This window comes from Lolium perenne, chromosome 5 (assembly GCF_019359855.2).
Source record: "Lolium perenne isolate Kyuss_39 chromosome 5, Kyuss_2.0, whole genome shotgun sequence".
In the NCBI taxonomy this organism is placed as follows: domain Eukaryota; kingdom Viridiplantae; phylum Streptophyta; class Magnoliopsida; order Poales; family Poaceae; genus Lolium; species Lolium perenne.
The window spans coordinates 46530737-46547406 of NC_067248.2; the positions used below are offsets into that span (position 1 = coordinate 46530737).

Consider the following 16670-nt stretch of genomic DNA (forward strand, 5'->3'; position numbering starts at 1 on the left):
TCGTCTATTTCGCAGTTCCTGTTTCGAGTTACAAATGTGAGCAACCAAACCAGTATCAAATACCCAGGCACTACTACGAGAACCAGTAAGATAGACATCAATAACATGTATATCAAATATACCTTTCTTTTTGACGTGGCCGCTCTTCAGATCGGCCAAGTATTTGGAGCAATTGCGCTTCCAGTGCCCCTTCCGCTGGCAGTAATAGCACACAGTCTCAGGTTTAGGACCAGCCTTAGGCTTCTCAGGATGCGATGCAACTTTCTTGCCGCCCTTCTTGAAGTTACCATTGTTAGGCTTGCCCTGCTTTTTGAAACTGGTGGTCTTGTTGACCATCAACACTTGGTTCTCCTTCTTAATCTCTACTTCAGCAGACTTCAGCATGGAAAAGAGTTCAGGTAAATCTTTATTCATGTTCTGCATGTTGTAGTTCATCAGGAAGTTCTTGTAACTTGGTGGCAGTGATTGAAGGACACGATGAATATCCAGCTGGTTAGGGATCATCATCCCCAAGTCACTGAGCTTCTTCGCATGTCCGGACATGGCGAACATGTGCTCACTAACGGAGCTGCCCTCTTCCATCATGCAGCTAAAGAACTGCTTCGAGGCCTCATAGCTCTCCACGGCCGCATGAGTCTCAAAGATAAGTTTGAGCTCACGCATCATCTCATAGGGGTCGTGGTGCTCAAAACGCTTTTGGAGCTCTGCCTCTAAGCTGCACAAGATGGCACACTGAACTTCGGAGTACCGAGTTGCCCGAGTCTCATAAACATTCTTTATGTCCTCGGACACTGCAGGAGGTGGTGGGGGACCTAGCGGTGCATCGAGCACATATTGCAGGCTTCCACCAGTGAGGAAAATCCTCACATGACGGAACCAAATCGGTGAAGTTGCTACCATTGCCCTTAAGCTTTTCTTTCTCTAGGAACTGGTTAAAATTGATGGAGGGGGCGCCATGATCTACAACATATTTGCAAAGAGTTTAGACTAAGTTTATGATAAATTGAGTTCAATTTTAATTCTGAAATTAACTAGGTGAACTCCCACTTAAAACAACATCCCTCGCATTGTCTTAGTGATTACACGAACCAAATCCACTACACCAAGTCCGATCTTCACGAGAAAAGATGTAGCTTTAAAGGCGAACACTCAAAGTGTTCATCATATCATTCATATGACTCATGCTCTACCTTTCGGTACCCCGTGTTCCGAGACCATGTCTGTACATGCTAGGCTCGTCAAGGCAACCTTGGTATCCGCGTGTGCAAATCTGGCTTGCACCCGTTGTATGCACATGTAGGGTCTATCACACCCGATCATCACGAGATGCTTCGAAACGACAAGTCTTAGCAACGGTGCATACTAAGGATGAACACTTTATTATCTTGATATTTAGTGAGAGGGATCATCTTATAATGCTACCGTCGCGATCTAAGCAAAATAAGATGCATAAAAGGATTAACATCACATGCAATTCATAATGTGTGATATGATATGGCCTTTCTTCTTTGTGCTTTTGATCTCCATCTCCAAAGCACGGACATGATCTCCATCATCACCAGCATGGCGTCAAGGTCAGTGGCGCCGCTTCATGGTTGTCCATCACTTATAGCTACTATAACAACTACTTGAAATAAAGCTACTACATGATGAATAGACACGCAGGTCTTTAACAAAAATTAAAGACAACCATTAGGCTCCTGCCGGTTGCCATAATACAATAATGAACATCTCATACATCAAATATAATCATCATCACATCATGGCCATATCACATCACCAAACCCTGCAAAAACAAGTTAGACGCCTCTAATTTGGTTTGCATATTTTACGTGGTTTAGGGTTTTTGAGTAAGATCCAATCTACCTACGAACATGAACCACAACGGTGATACTAGTATTGACAATAGAAGTGCAAATTACAATCTTCACTATGGTGGGAGAGACAGACACCCGCAAAGCCACTTATGCAATACAAGTTGCATGTCAAGCGTGGAGCAAGTCTCATGAGACGCGGTCATGTAAAGTTAGCCCGGGCCGCTTCATCCCACCATGCCGCAAGAAGCAAAGTACACAAACTAAAGCAACAAGAGCATCACCGCCCACAAAACCATTGTGTTCTACTCGTGCAACAGATCTATGCATAGACATGGCTCTGATACCACTGATGGGGTTCGTAGCATAGAAAACAAAAAATTTCCTACCGCAAAGACGAATAAATCCAAGATCTAATCTATGGAACACCCAAGATCTAATCTACAAGATCGAAGCAACGAGATGGAGATGAGACTAACCCTCGAAGATTCCAAAGCCTACGAGATTAATCTCGTTGTTGGTGTAGACGATCGTCCCGTGCCGCAATCCGGCAAAGACTTCCGTACTCGGTCGCGCGTACGGTGTCGATGAAGCTCCTTCCTCTCCCGTTCCAGCGGGCAGCGGAGGTGTGGTAGATCTCCTCCAAGTTCCAGTAGCACGACGGCGTGGTGGTGGTAGTGGAGGAAGAAAACTGCAGGGCTTCGCCTAAGCCGGAGCAGCGTATGGTGGAGGGAGAGGCGGCCAGAGGAGGAGGCAATGGATGGGGGGTGTGGCCGGCCACCCCCTCCCCTCTTTATATAGGGGCCAGATGGCCAAGGTGGCCCCCTTCCCATCTAGGGTTGGGGGGGGCGGCGGCCAAGAGGGGGGAGAGGGCTTTCCCCTTCCCCAAGTTGATCCCCCCTAGGGAAACCCTAGGGGTTGGCCGGCCTGGGCCTTGAGGGCCATGTGCCCCTGGCCCATTAGGCCAGGGAGCATCCCCTCGGCCCATGCTAGGCCTCCTAAGTCGTGGGCCCCATGATGGACCCCTCCGGAACCTTCTAGAACCTTCCAGTCAACCACCGGAAAAATCCCGAACTTTTCCGAAACCCAGAAATCGACTTCCCTTATATGAATCTTATTCTCCGGACTATTCCGGGCCTCCTCGTGACATCCTGGATCACATCCGAGACTCCGAACAACCTTCGTCTCCATACCATATTCAAATCTACTTATGCGACATCGAACCTTAAGCGCGTCACCCTACGGTTCGCGAACTATGCAGACATGGTCGAGACTCCTCTCCGAGCAATAACCATTAGCGGGATCTGGAGATCCATAATGGCTCCCACATATTCAACGATGACTTAGTGATCGATTGAACCATTTACATACGATGTCAATTCCCTTTGTCACACGATATTTTACTTATCCGAGGTTTGATCATCGGTATCTCCATACCTTGTTCAACCTCGTTACTGACAAGTACTCTTTACTCGTACCGCGGTATGTCATCCCTTATGATCAAATCATATGCTTGCAAGCTAATCAGACGACATTCCACCGAGAGGGCCCAGAGTATATCTATCCGTCATCAGGATGGACAAATCCCACTATTGATCCATATGCCTCAACTCACACTTTCCAAATACTTAATCCCATCTTTATAACCACCCATTTACGCAATGGCGTTTGATGTAATCAAAGTACCCTTCCGGTGTAAGTGATTTACATGATCTCATGGTCGAAGGACTAAGACAACTATGTATCGAAAGCTTATAGCAAATTGAACTCAATGACTTGATCTTATGCTACGCTCATTTGGGTGTGTGTCCATTATATCATTCAACCAATGACATAACCTTGTTATTAATAACATCCAATGTTCATGATCACGAAACCATGATCATCCATTAATCAACAAGCTAGTTATACAAGAGGCTTACTAGGGACTCCTTGTTGTTTACATAACACACATGTATCAATGTTTCAGTTAATACAATTATAGCATGGTATGCAAACATTTATCATAAACATAAAGATATTATAATAACCACTTTATTATTGCCTCTTGGGCATATCTCCAACAAAGAGAGCTAGGGTCGAGCCAGCCAAAGAGCCTACCCTGTTAATTGGTGGTTCCACAACTCCTTCAATGGATGCTGTAAGTTTTCTCTTCTTATTTCAATGCTTTCAACTCTCCTTTGTTTTTTGCTTCTCCTTTGCTTGTTGCTGTCGAATTTTTCACTTCCTATATTGATTTCTTTTTCTCTGTTTTTCTTTTTAGCCTTTGATGAAGGAGTTTATCCGTCTCGGTACCCAATTCATCGGGTACCGTGACCATGCTAAAAAGCTTGAAGGTACTATTTCTGCTGCTTCTTCTGCTGAAAAAACTCTCCATCATTGTTTTGTCATGACATTCGTTACTGCCAATTGTTTTGCCAGCCAATCTTGCGGAAGCTAACAAACGTGCTGATACTCTTGCTCTTAAATTGGAGCAAAGCGAAAAAACTCGCAAGAAAGCTGAATCAAATGCCGCCGTTGTCGAAGATCTTCGAAAAATACTTCACGACGCGGAAACTTCTTTAAGTGACAACATAGCTCAGCAGTCTGCTCGTGAAGATGAAATCTTCACTCGTTTGGAGTCGCAGAGTCGACGTTTTGTTAGTAAGTACTCAGATCATTGCCATTTCTTTGGGTCATCACATTCTTCCTGATTCGCTTTTTTGACAAGCTTCCTTTTGCTCATTTAGGGAGAACGCAACAAGATTATGATCTAGAAAATCCTGAAGGTGATCGCCTTCTCGACGCGCTCTCCCTTCTTGAGATTCATGGAGATGAGGCACGCCAAGGCCTTACTGACGCTAAAGTAGTTCTGTCACGGTTTTTCCCTACTTCTTCGTGAAGAAAGAAAAACCAGAGACTTTTACTGCTCTCGCCAAGGGCTTCAAATCCGAAGAAGATCTTGGCCCCAGTCTTCGACAAGAAGGCCCGAAGATTGGTGTTGAAGGCACCATAGCCTTGGTTCCTGACAGCCAACAGGATATTGACTGGGCGAAAGTTGGCGATGTAAAAGAGATGGAGACGAAGAAGTGGCAGTCTTTGATTAGGTCTGCCAAACCAAACTCAAAGAAAATTCTTGCCTTCCTTGGATGCAAGCCAACTCCAGCTCCCAGTTCATCGAAGCCGAAGGTCAAGTAGATCACCTTGTCTCTTTTTTTGTTTTGTTTTTTCTTTTGATGCTGTCGCCATAATAGCTTTGGTGACAACTACCCTACTAGTTCAGTAAGAACCCTATTTTGTAATAGCCATGTAAATATCTAACCTTATTAATGAAAAGCTATGTTGCCGAGTTATTGATATCGAAGTATTTTTTTCCAGTTGATTTTTGACAACTATACCGTGGTGCCTTCCTCGACTGCTTTGCCTGCTGCATCTTGCTCGAAAAAAATCCTTCGCTAATGAGTTTGTTGGAGGTTCTTCGAGTGCTGCACAGAATGAAGAATTGAACGAACTCCATCGACAACTGCAGTCGATGAAAAAACAAGTTCTCGTGATTATGGAACAGTCTCGAAGATCATCTGAAAATGAAAAACGTGCTGTTCAACAAGCTCAAGAAGCCATAGCGTTGGAGGAAACTGCAGTTGCTGAGGCTACTGAAGCTACACGCAGAGAGAATCATATGCTTGAACTGAAGAATGACTCTAGCTTGGATATGACGGGTACGCTCCGCAAAATTTGGTCATATGTTAGTTTAACCTTACTATCTTTTATTCCTTGCTGATGTTTCCGGTGAAACAGGTTCTTTTTTGGATACCGCTGCCGAAGATCAGCGTGTTGAAGCCCGAACCAATGTGCTTGTCAAAATTGCTCGTCAGCATGGTTCCAATTTCTGGGTTACTCCTGAGCGTACTCGCCAAATCGTCAGATTTCAAGATCGCGCGAGTCAGGTCCGCGATTTTCTCGATTTCTGCACAAGAACATTGTCTCTAGTTTATAGTACCATGTTTCCCCGCAACAAGATACCAGAATTTCTTCCTGCTCTGATGGAAAAATTCCGAGACGCCCCTCGTATTCATGAATTTGTGCGGGCTCAACTATCTGCTGGGGCAAGATTCGCCATGATTATGATACAGATCTGCTACCCGAAGTTAGACCTGACTCAAATTATCACCAAGTGTCTGGCCAGGCAAGCGAAGCGGAAGAGGAATATCGACAAAATCGACGATATTGTTCGCCCTGTAGCAGAAGAGATGATGGACGAGCTTCTTCGTATGGATGCTGAATTCTTTGTGAAGGGTAGCTATGCTGAACATAGAACTGGTGCTGCAAACAACGATAGTATAAACATAGATGATATACTAGGTAGCAACTGAAATTTTATTTTTTCCTTGTCGAATTTTTCTTGATGGTATATTGTATAATCTATATTGCAAAGCCCCCGAGCCTTTGGCCGGTGCTCAAATTATTTTTACTCCACAATGAAGTTACTATTTTGCGAGAGATCATATATATTTTGTTACCACGGGTTATGAGCCCCCGAGATTGTCGACGAAAAAAGATGTATATCACTAATATCTTTTACTATATTGCAGCACTGCGAGCCCGCCTCATTAAAAACCTTTTCAGCCCCACTCGGTGCCCTGAAAAGGAAAAGAGTGCGTCTGAAAACTCGCGGGCGTTTCAGTACATTGTATTTTTACAAAGGAGGACTATATTTCGACTCTAAGCGTAGAACCGCCTGAGTTGCGCCACGTTCCAGGGATTTGGCTCAGCAACCCCTGTCTTCTTGTCCTTTATCCTGTATGCTCCTCCTTCGATTACTTCTGTGATGATGTAAGGGCCAAGCCACGGCGACTCGAGTTTCTCATGACTTTTTTGCGTGAGCTGAAGGACTAAGTCGCCGACCTGAAAAGATCTCGGTCGCAGACGTCGACTGTGGTAGTTTTTCAGGTCTTGCTGGTACTTAGTGACTCGTGATAACACTTCGTCTCGAGCTTCATCGAGTGCATCGACATCATCCTCCAATGCTTTTCTTGAAGCCTCTTCGTCATATTCCGTAACTCTTGGAGAATCATGCTCTATTTCTATCGGCAGTACTGCCTCAGCTCCATGGACCAAGAAAAATGGAGTTTCCTGTGTCGCCGTATTTGGTGTTGTTCGAATATTCCATAACACATTGGGCAACTCTTCTGGCCAAGTATGTCGATCTTTTTCCAATGGTGCTAGCAAGCGCTTCTTGATACCATTGCAGATAATGCCATTGGCTTTCTCGACTTGACTATTGGTCTGCGGGTGCGCAACTGATGCAAAGAGTAGTTTGATGCCTACCTCTGTACAATATGCCTTGAATTCTTTGGATGTAAAATTACTACTATTGTCTGTCCATCGCGTTTACCTCTCATGAGGTCCAAGTGCTCTAGAAGCTTATTGACATCCCCAAAGTCCTAGCTCCATTTAACTTTGTTTAGGTCATTAAAAGCTAAAAAATACACAAAAGAGGGTTTTTTGTCGTGCACACAGTTGTAACCATAATAAAGGAGATCATTGTTAAAGCCCCAAAAATCAATATAAAATATGGATATAATATCATATATGTTGCAAATATTTGGAAATACGGTCAACAAACTACAAAGTTCATGAATGCATTTTACATGCATCAGCGCACGTGCGCATCTTCGAGCAAGCGCACCGCCACGACGTGCTCTTCCGCCGCAACCCGCGCTCCCCGCGTGCCTCGGCATCCTCCTGTCGCAACCCACACTCCACCGCGGCGCGCATGACGATGAGGTGGGGTCATCCTCGGCAACGATGCTGGTCCTCGTTCTGGCATGTATCCTGTGCTCCCGCCGATCGAGGTCGACTCGGGCACCGACGAGGACGAGGAAGGCACCTGAGGGTGCGCCACCTCGCCATGGCATGTCGCATCTCCCTCATGGCGGTCGTCACCGACATGTGGGATAAGGCCAAGCGGGCCCGTCCCGCCGCCGACTAGGAGGAGCGCAACGTGCCTAGGGCCAAGCGTACGTCCATTCGCTCGGAGATGGTGAGGCACAACTTCGTCATCGTGGACTACTCCGACTACTCGATGGACCTCTTGATGAGGACAACGACCACGATGAGGAGTGAATCTCCACCTCCCGTCACCGCCCCCCAAATCCTAGTGATGGTAGTATAAATTCCGGGCTAGCTAATGTAGTTTTTACAAAACTTTAGTTCCCCTTTTGTAAAAATCTTGTAATAAACTCGGATGCACTGGTTTAAATATCTCGCGCCAAAATCAACGAAATCGTGCTTACGGTTTTTGGATGAAGAATCTGTTTCGTCGCTTCTGTTTTTCGCGCCCAAAATGTGGTTCAACCGGATAAGGTATCTTTTTAGCATCACAAATTTTCCGACTTATCTCTCTAACATTTCCCTAACATTGAATCACTGAAATGTGTGGCCCACTAAATGCGGGACCCGGCTGTCAATGACCCGGAGTGAGGACACGCAAAGTCAGAAAATCACATTCTCGCATTCTCCTTTTAGAGATGCTCTTAGAAAAGCAAGTTTATTTTTTCCTTAATAGCCGAGTTAGTTTGTCACTGCCCACTTCCTTGTGTTATCCACTCGACTGAGATCGCTCCGGCGACCTTGCTCCCGAGAAACCAAGCCGCCGTCGCCTCCTTCGACCATGCGAGAGGGTCTCCGGCCGCGGCGCCAGCCACCTCTACCCTCGATGGGTAAGCCGCGCGGACCTGCTACTTCAAAGAAGAGGAAGGTGTCGCTGCCGCCACCGGCCGCGACAGCGGGAGCGCCAGATCTGCCGAATCCTAGGTCGACGGAGAGACCGCCGGCCGCCGGAGCGGGCGAAGACCGCATCAGCCACCTCGACGACGACAACCTCCGCCACATCGTTTCCCTCCTCCCCATCAAGGACGGCGCCCGCACCCAGGCCCTCGCGTCCCGCTGGCGCAACCTCTGGCGCACCGCCCCTCTCAACCTCGACTACCGCGAGTTCCCTACCGTCTCCCCCCGCATCCGCATCATCTCCGACATCCTCTCCTTACACCCGGGACCCGGCCGCTGCTTCCGCGTCGATCCCTTCTACCTCCACGTCCCGGAAGCCACCGTCGACGCCTGGCTCCGGTCCGCCGCTCTGGACAATCTGCAGGAGCTCTACATCGGGTCTCTTACAGAAATCGAGCCGCTGCCGGCGTCCGCCTTCCGCTTCTCGGCCACCCTCCTTGTTGCCACCTTCAGACATTGCACACTCCCTGACGACATCGTCCAAGGGCTTCACTTCCCCCTGCTTAAGCAGCTCGGACTTGAGACCGTCACCATCAGCGAGCTCGCGCTGCACAACTTGATTGCCGCAAACGCACCTGCTCTCGAATGCTTGCTCATCAACAAATGCGTCGGCCTCCGTCGCGTCCGGATCATCTCCCTTAGCCTTACAAGCATCGGTGTCCGTCCTGAACAGTATAACCCCTTGTTTGAGGAACTCGTCATCGAGAATGCCCCATGTCTTCAAAGGTTGCTCCACCTTGAGTTTGCCACTGGTATCCGTGTAACCGTACTCTCCGCGCCTAAACTCGAGACCTTGGGCTGCCTTTCTGATATCACCCTGCCTACACTAGGGGAAGTCAACAGCGGCATTACTAGAGAGTTTTCTAACCCGGATCAGGATCGCCTCCCCAAGTTCGTGTTCGGCTCCACAGTTATTCAGGTACCTTACTGAAGCTTCTCAGTTCCGTTGCATTTCACCTTTGCTGTTCTGCAATTGGCTCTAAATATTTCTTTCATTCTTGATAAAGGGATCACGTGTCGATAAGCTGACAACAGCGGTGCGCACAGTCAAGATCTTGGCTATTCGTATGGGAATTCTTAGTCTCGATAGAGTTATCGAGTTGATGAGTTGCTTTCCATCCTTGGAGAAGCTCTACATTCAGGTGATGATTCGTTGTCCACTACTCATTTTTGATCTACTTACTAATCTGAAATGGTGATGTTACATTTCTCCATCTTCTGCTTCAGGCAGAGTCTGAAGGGGAAAACAATGTGTGTCATCCAAAACACAAGAATTTCATCAGACGGTTTGATATCCGTGTAAAGACGATAGCATTGGAATGTTATGAGGGCTATAAGTCTGAAGTCGACTTTGCCAAATTCTTTGTACTGAACGCAAAAGCCCTGGAGTGGATGACATTTCACATTCACCCTGATCTTAACAGGGAGGAGTTTTTTTCAGAACAGACGAGAAAGCTTCAGCTGGAGAAAAAGGCTTCCAAAGCTGCTCAGTTTCAATTCAGATTCACTAGATGTGTCCGCAATGTTGAGACTATACATGATGTGCGTCATTTGGATTTAACTGATCCATTCACATGTTGATAGTGAAGCCCGCTTTGGTCCATTTGGAGCTTTTCTTGCCAAAAAGACATGTTCGAAATATTGAGGACTGATCATCAATGGTAGCTACATCAAAAGTCCAGACAGCATAACTTCTGGAGGTGCTTTGTCAGATTGAGCATCATAACTGAAAATTTTAGCATGGCCGTGTTTGTATGTTGTAGCATCACACCAGTATTTTCCTGCAAGTTCAGCCTTACTAAACATGTTGCTGAATTGATCATCAAGATATTAGTATTGCTCTACTGTGATGAATAGTCATAACATTATGCAGATCTTTTGGCAGATGGAAACCATCTTGTCCATGCGCTGTTTCATCACAGGTGACAAAACATATGAAATTACTAGGCAACAAATCTGTCGTGTTCTACAACATTAATCCATTTCACCGATTGGTATGTCCATTAGTTTAGTCTTCTGTGTGGTCCTTTGTTGCAAGCTTTGGTCAGTATAAACATTGAGAAGATGAAGTAGATGTAGATGGGTAATCCTGCTGCCTCCTTTGATTCCTTGCTTTACTCTGTACTGTGCTTAAAAAGGGGCAGATCTTTATTTTTGCTATTTAGTTGACCACATTTAAAATGCAAGATTGTTGAATAGCACTGCAACTACAGAGTTTGCATAGTCTGTAGTGTTCTTTCTAATCTGAAATTTCAGTGCTCTTGCATCGCATCTTGATACAGTGGATTTTAGCTGCGTAGCAGTGGAATTTTGCTCTTAGCTATGGACTATAATTGGATGAATGTTGGATTCTACAGAACTTCAGATTTTAGACTAATGTAGTACGGTGTGGTTCTAGTTATTTGTATTCCTTCTAATTCTAGTGTTTTTTTAATATACTTTGTGATTCTAGCTCATCATGCTACTAAGACTAGTCACAATTTGAGTATAATAAGTAGTATCATGCATGCCATGTTGGTAAAATCTAATGTGGCTCAATAATTAATGAGGTGAGAGATGAGAGTGGTACGGAGTATCATAATATGTTATCGTATCACGTAAAACTAGAAAACTTAATGACAAACACATCATCATGTACACAAATTTGCATTGAGATTCTACAAAACATTAAATATGATGATACTATGACATTATGCGGCCCATTGTGACTACTCTAATGTTTTAACGGTGGCTAGTACTATGTCTTAGCTATAGGCCCCCCCAATGGTCGGCCCCCCTCAACGAATCCAGAAGGTATTAGCTGCTGCTGTTTTGCTAATGGCCGTAGATAATTGTTTGATTAGTCTAAAGCCTACTTAAGTCTGCGTAGCCTCATGTCCTGAAGTTCAGGCCAACGTGGTGCGTGGCCTGTAATTATATCGTTCTTTTGCGTAGATCAAGCATCGTACTGGCCGTCGCTCGGCAAGAGATCGATCTAGTTTTGCATCTGCCGCCGCTAGCCGCCCACACGCGCCAAAACACTTTCGTGGTGCAAGCACCTAGTTCTCAGCTCGATCTTGCGATTAGTTCATCAAGTGTTGTCGCCGGCCACATGGAGTCGTCGTGGTAGTTCCAGCCAGACCGCCGGACCAACGAGACCGCCGGACCATCGATTCCCGTAAGTATTACATCCAATTACCTATCAAGCACTCAATCCTAAAGCCAATCCAGTATATACTGTTACCGCTGCTACTATTTGTTAGGATTTTCATAGATCACAACGAGCTTGGATTACAACTCTACTCTGGTTGCTGAAGAGGCCATGTTTTTTCTACTGTCATGTATCTTTAGTTTAATCATTTTATGGCTGAAGATGAAGAGGAAAATACCACCAATGATAATAAGTTTCTTTGAGAAATCCTTCACCATCTTTGAAGAGAAATTGTGTGATACCTAGTGAAGTTTTATTTCTTGTGTGATTTTTTGGTGGGAGATTTTTTTCCGTCCCCCTATGGTCAAATCCTGGCTCCGCCCCTGGCAATGATGCCAAATTTATAACTGTCTGAGTTCTCTTTGCAAGTACTCCCTTCGGTCTCTTTTAATTGATTTGGATTTAGTACGACTTTATACTAAATCTGAGTCAATTAAATAAGACGGGAGGGAGTACTATCTATCCGACAATAGTTTTATTTTCAGTTACTCTGTAAGTAGTAGCAATCACAGTGTGTGCCTTGCACTTGCCTGCCTCTTTGCTGTTGCGTTCGTCTTGGACGGTGGAAATAAATCGAATTGTTGTTAATAAATGTAACTATATCTGAATTGAACCATATCAGTTAAATGACTCCTCCTGCAGTGTCATCCTTCGCTGGTAATCGAAGGGTGCGAGTTTTTTTTCTCTAATGTCAATGAATACCTTCGAAGAAAGGAAAATGCATCAGGTTTACTCTGTAATCTACGAACGCCTAGCACTGGCCAAAAACGCGACGCTATTGGTCCTGGTCTCACGGAGTAGTGCTACAGCTACGGGATCATTTTTCCGTATGAGCAATTCCGTAGGTCTGGGATTACCGCACGGAGTAACCTCGAGGCCTTAGGCGGCGGACATTGTACAGTTAAGATGATTCTATCCTTAATATGTGCCACGACGAGCCATTCTCGCTGACGGTGGCTCGCGCGCTCTCTCTGCCAGCTCCTCTACCCAGGCCCTCATCTTCTCCCGCCGGCCGCCGCTCTCCGCCCTCCATGAACTCGGCCGCCGCCGGCACTATGTCTGCGTCCTCCACCCTCTCGCGCCGAACGCCGCCACCTCGGTGACCAGCCGCTCGTTGATGAACTGCTCGAACACCGCCGGCCGCCGCGGCCTCCAGCACGGAGTTCCACCTGCAGTGCGTCACGGACACGGCCACGGACGGATGCGCCAGCACCGCCAGCTTCCGCGCACGACCATGCCGCGGCCGGCGACGCGCTGTTCCTTCCCACCCCTCCGGTGTGTCTGAGTCGCCGGCGCGGACCACCCACAGGAACGTCTGGTTGGATGCCTCCAGCCCCAGCGCAAGCTCGCGGACCTGGCGCGCCGAGAAGTGGGCCCAGCTTCCGAAGCAGACGAACACCACCGACCGGCCCGGCTTGGTGGACAGCCACCGCAGGCAGTCCATTTCACCGTCACCGCCGCGGTGCACGGCTGACCGGGATGGCTCGCCGACGGGGCCGACGAACTAGGCGCATCGCGCGTCGACGCGGCTGAAATCCTCGCAGTAGGGCCTCTCCAGGTCGACGAAGGTGTTGACGACGGCCCCAAAGCCGGCGAGCTGGGCCGCCTTGATCCGGTCCCACAACATGGCGAGGTGGTCTTCCTGGACGAGGAACTCCAGGAGCTCCGACGCCCGGATGGCGATCATCCCGGGCATCCCCGGCACGGACACCGCCAGACTCGCGGCGCCGCCGGCCTGGTCGCCTGGACGATGTCGGAGCGGAGGGTGGCGAGGTTATTCATGGCGAGCTGCGGGAAGACGCCGACGGGGTGGAAGGTGAGGCGCGGAACGCCGATCTCGGAAGCGACGTCCGTGGTCCGCCAGAAGGGCGCGTCAGCGACGATGGCGTCGGGGCCGTGCTCCCGGAGCAGCTCCTCGTGGATGGGCTGCGCCAGGTCCACGGCGTGGTGCACGCGCCAGGCCCCGTGCGTGCGCAGGTGCGTCGCCGATCGAGGCACTCCACGCCGGTCGCCAGCCCCACGTCCGGGAACGGGTAGAGAAGCAGGCGCACCGCGTGGCGCGTGACCGTCGTGGCGATCAGCGCCGCGTTTGCCGGCGTGACCACCATCGTGGCGTCAACCTCCCCCGGCCGCGCGACCACCATGCGGCACGCCGGGTCGGTCATCGGGATGAGGTGCCCCCGCGCGAAGAAGGACAGGAAGAACACCCGCAACGGCCCGTCGCCGGCGCCCACACCCGCCATGGAGTTGAGTGGCAAGTGGCAACTGCTCTGTGCGGGCGAGATTTCACAGGTTCGTCAGTGGCTTTTACATGGAAAACTGATCGATGCATGGCTCGTATCTCCCGCGCGCGGCGGCATTGGACTGTTGTGGAAGTAGGGCATGTACAGTAACTGTTATGAACCTACCTAGTGCTACTAGAAAGAAGACACTCAGAGACAAAGAGAAGGAGGTCGAGGCTAGCGGCACAGAAGAGCAGAAGGTTCAGGTGCATCGACCAACTGAACGCCAAGTTCAGCGGTCCAGATTGGACCACGTGAAGCCATCCAAGGAAGCAGAGGAAGCCGCGTTGTCGCCAGCTGGAGCGGGTTCCGACCCTTCCATGTTATCTCCTGGCCGAGTGCCTCCCTGTACGTTTGCTTTTGGAAGCCTTGTAACCGAAGAACTCTTTCCTCCACCTCTTGCTTCTGTTCCCCACCCCTTCTCTGAAACTCCCCCCTTGCTGATACTTGTATCCATGAATTCCTGAGACAAATTGTGAGAATCTGGTGAAGTAATAGAGGTGCATCCAGGTACTTAACATTTGGTATCAGATTCCAGCAGGTTTCCCAGTTGCTGTACCGACAAGCTTTTAAGATTAGACAAACTAGTTCAGTGGCAGGCTCATCGATGGAGGGGTGGCTGAAGGAGGCATTCCCAGCGCACCAGCTTTGATAATCTCATGCACCATATGCTCGCTTACAAGCCAGATATTGATCCTACTTTCTTTAGTACTCGCTTCATTGATGGTCTACACAATGCGATTAAAGCTGTTGTCCTTATACAACAACCACAAAACTTGGAGACTGTTGTTTCGTTCGCCCTTTTGCAGGAGGAGATCAGCGAAGATTGTTATCAGTCAGCGCCCCTCGGCAAGTCTGTCTCATTTTCGCGCGTCAACTCTAAAGCGCTGACATCTGCTATGTCTCTGAACAATAACAACAACAATTTCAAGCAACGTCATGGTAACACATCAGAGGATAAAAAGGTGCAGGATCCACCTAGGCAAGCATCCAGCGCTCTGAAATTTCAAGCTCTGAAAAATTACAGGAATGCTATGAACCTCTGTTTCAAATGTGGTGAAAAATATAGCCCACAACATCAGTGCGCAGCCACTGTGCAACTGCATCTTGTCGAGGAACTGTTGGAAATGCTTGATGGCTCTCAAAGTCCGGAATCATATACTACTGCAGCTGACGATGCTATCATATAGCCACAGAGGGATGGCTTCACTGGTCCAATCTGGACCGCTGAACTTGGCGTTCAGTTAGCGCTCCCTTCTCGACCGACGCACCTGAACCTTCTGCTCTTCTGTGCCGCTAGCCTCGACCTCCTTCTCTTTGTCTCTGAGTGTCTTCTTTCTAGTAGCACTAGGCAGGTTCATAACATCCTCCTCTTCTTGAGAGCCTGCTTGTCCCCAAGCAGGAGCGCCCGGAAACCGACGACGGAGGTCCTGCAAATTTTCCCAGGTAGCTAAAGTGTCAGGCATACCAGCAGAGGATGATCCCAAGGTTCGCGCCCTTCGAGCCACTATCTTCTCCGGCAGTTGCAGGTCCGGCGGGTCGGGAGGTAGAGTGGAATCAATCACTCTATCAGATGGAACACACTTTTTAAGTTGAGAGACATGAATTACAGGGTGAATCATGCTCGATGGTGGCAACTTCAACTTGTATGCAACAGTGCCTATCTTCTCCAGGATGTCAAAAGGCCCATAGAATTTAAAGCCAATTTATGATTTGCACGGTGGTGGACAGATGACTGCAAGTAAGGTTGTAATTTCAGGTACACTTTCTCGCCAACAGCAAACACTCGTTCAGATTTCCCTTTGTCAGCCTGATGTTTCATGCGTTGTTGGACTCGTTCTAAATGGCTTTGCAGCATTTTAGTCATTGTATCCCTCTCCTTAAGCCAAACTTCCAGTTGAGGAATAGCACATGATTCCACCCTATCAATCCCGAGGGTTCAAGGAGAGTGACCATACAACACTTCAAAGGGACTTTTCTTCAAGCTAGAATGGTAGCTAGTGTTGTACCAAAATTCAGCAAGGTGCAGCCATTGGACCCACTTAGTCTGACAGGAATGCACGAAACATCGCAAGTATCCTTCCATGCATTGATTAACACGTTCTGTTTGTCCATCTGTTTGGGGGTGCCTTGCCGAGCTCATACATAGTTGTAGGGATACGTTGCATAGAAAACAAAAAATTTCCTACCGCGAGAACGCAATCCAAGCCAAGATGCAATCTAGAAGACGGTAGCAACGAGGGGATGATCGAGACTCACCCTTGAAGATTTCCAAAGCCTATAAGAGTAGGCTCTTATTGCTGCGGTAGACGATCACTTGCCGCTTGCAAAAGCGCGTAGAAGATCTTGATCACGGTGCCACGATCGGGCAGCACCTCCGTACTCGGTCACACGTTCGGTGTTGATGAAGACGACGTCCTTCTCCCCGTTCCAGCGGGCAGCGGAAGTAGTAGCTTCTCCTTGAATCCGGCAGCACGACGGCGTGGTGGCGGTGGTGGTGGAGAACTCCGGCGGAGCTTCGCTAAGCGTGCGGGAGCGTTGGAGGAGAGAGGGGGCGGCTAGGGTTTGGGAGGGGGTGGCCGGCCACTAAGGGGGTGCGGCCAGGCTGTGGTCTTA

General features: G+C 48.2%; 1 protein-coding gene and 1 pseudogene across 2 annotated transcripts; one reads left to right on the forward strand and one right to left on the reverse strand.

Annotated features, from left to right (window-relative positions):
* Positions 1-7117: 7117 nt before the first annotated feature.
* Positions 7118-14015, reverse strand: LOC127298936 (probable UDP-glucosyl transferase 73B6; annotated as a pseudogene).
* LOC127298448 (putative F-box/FBD/LRR-repeat protein At4g00315) lies at positions 8359-10474 on the forward strand. 2 transcript variants are annotated; one of them, XM_051328293.2, is made up of 3 exons: positions 8359-9501; positions 9590-9724; positions 9814-10025. In XM_051328293.2, exons 1-3 carry the CDS (start codon positions 8467-8469, stop codon positions 9883-9885), a joined length of 1242 nt encoding a protein of 413 aa, XP_051184253.1. In that variant the 5' UTR covers positions 8359-8466; the 3' UTR covers positions 9886-10025. The 2 variants fall into 2 exon arrangements, with proteins under 2 accessions (XP_051184253.1, XP_051184252.1); XM_051328292.2 differs by having other exon boundaries at positions 8361-9501; positions 9810-10474.
* Positions 14016-16670: the final 2655 nt, after the last annotated feature.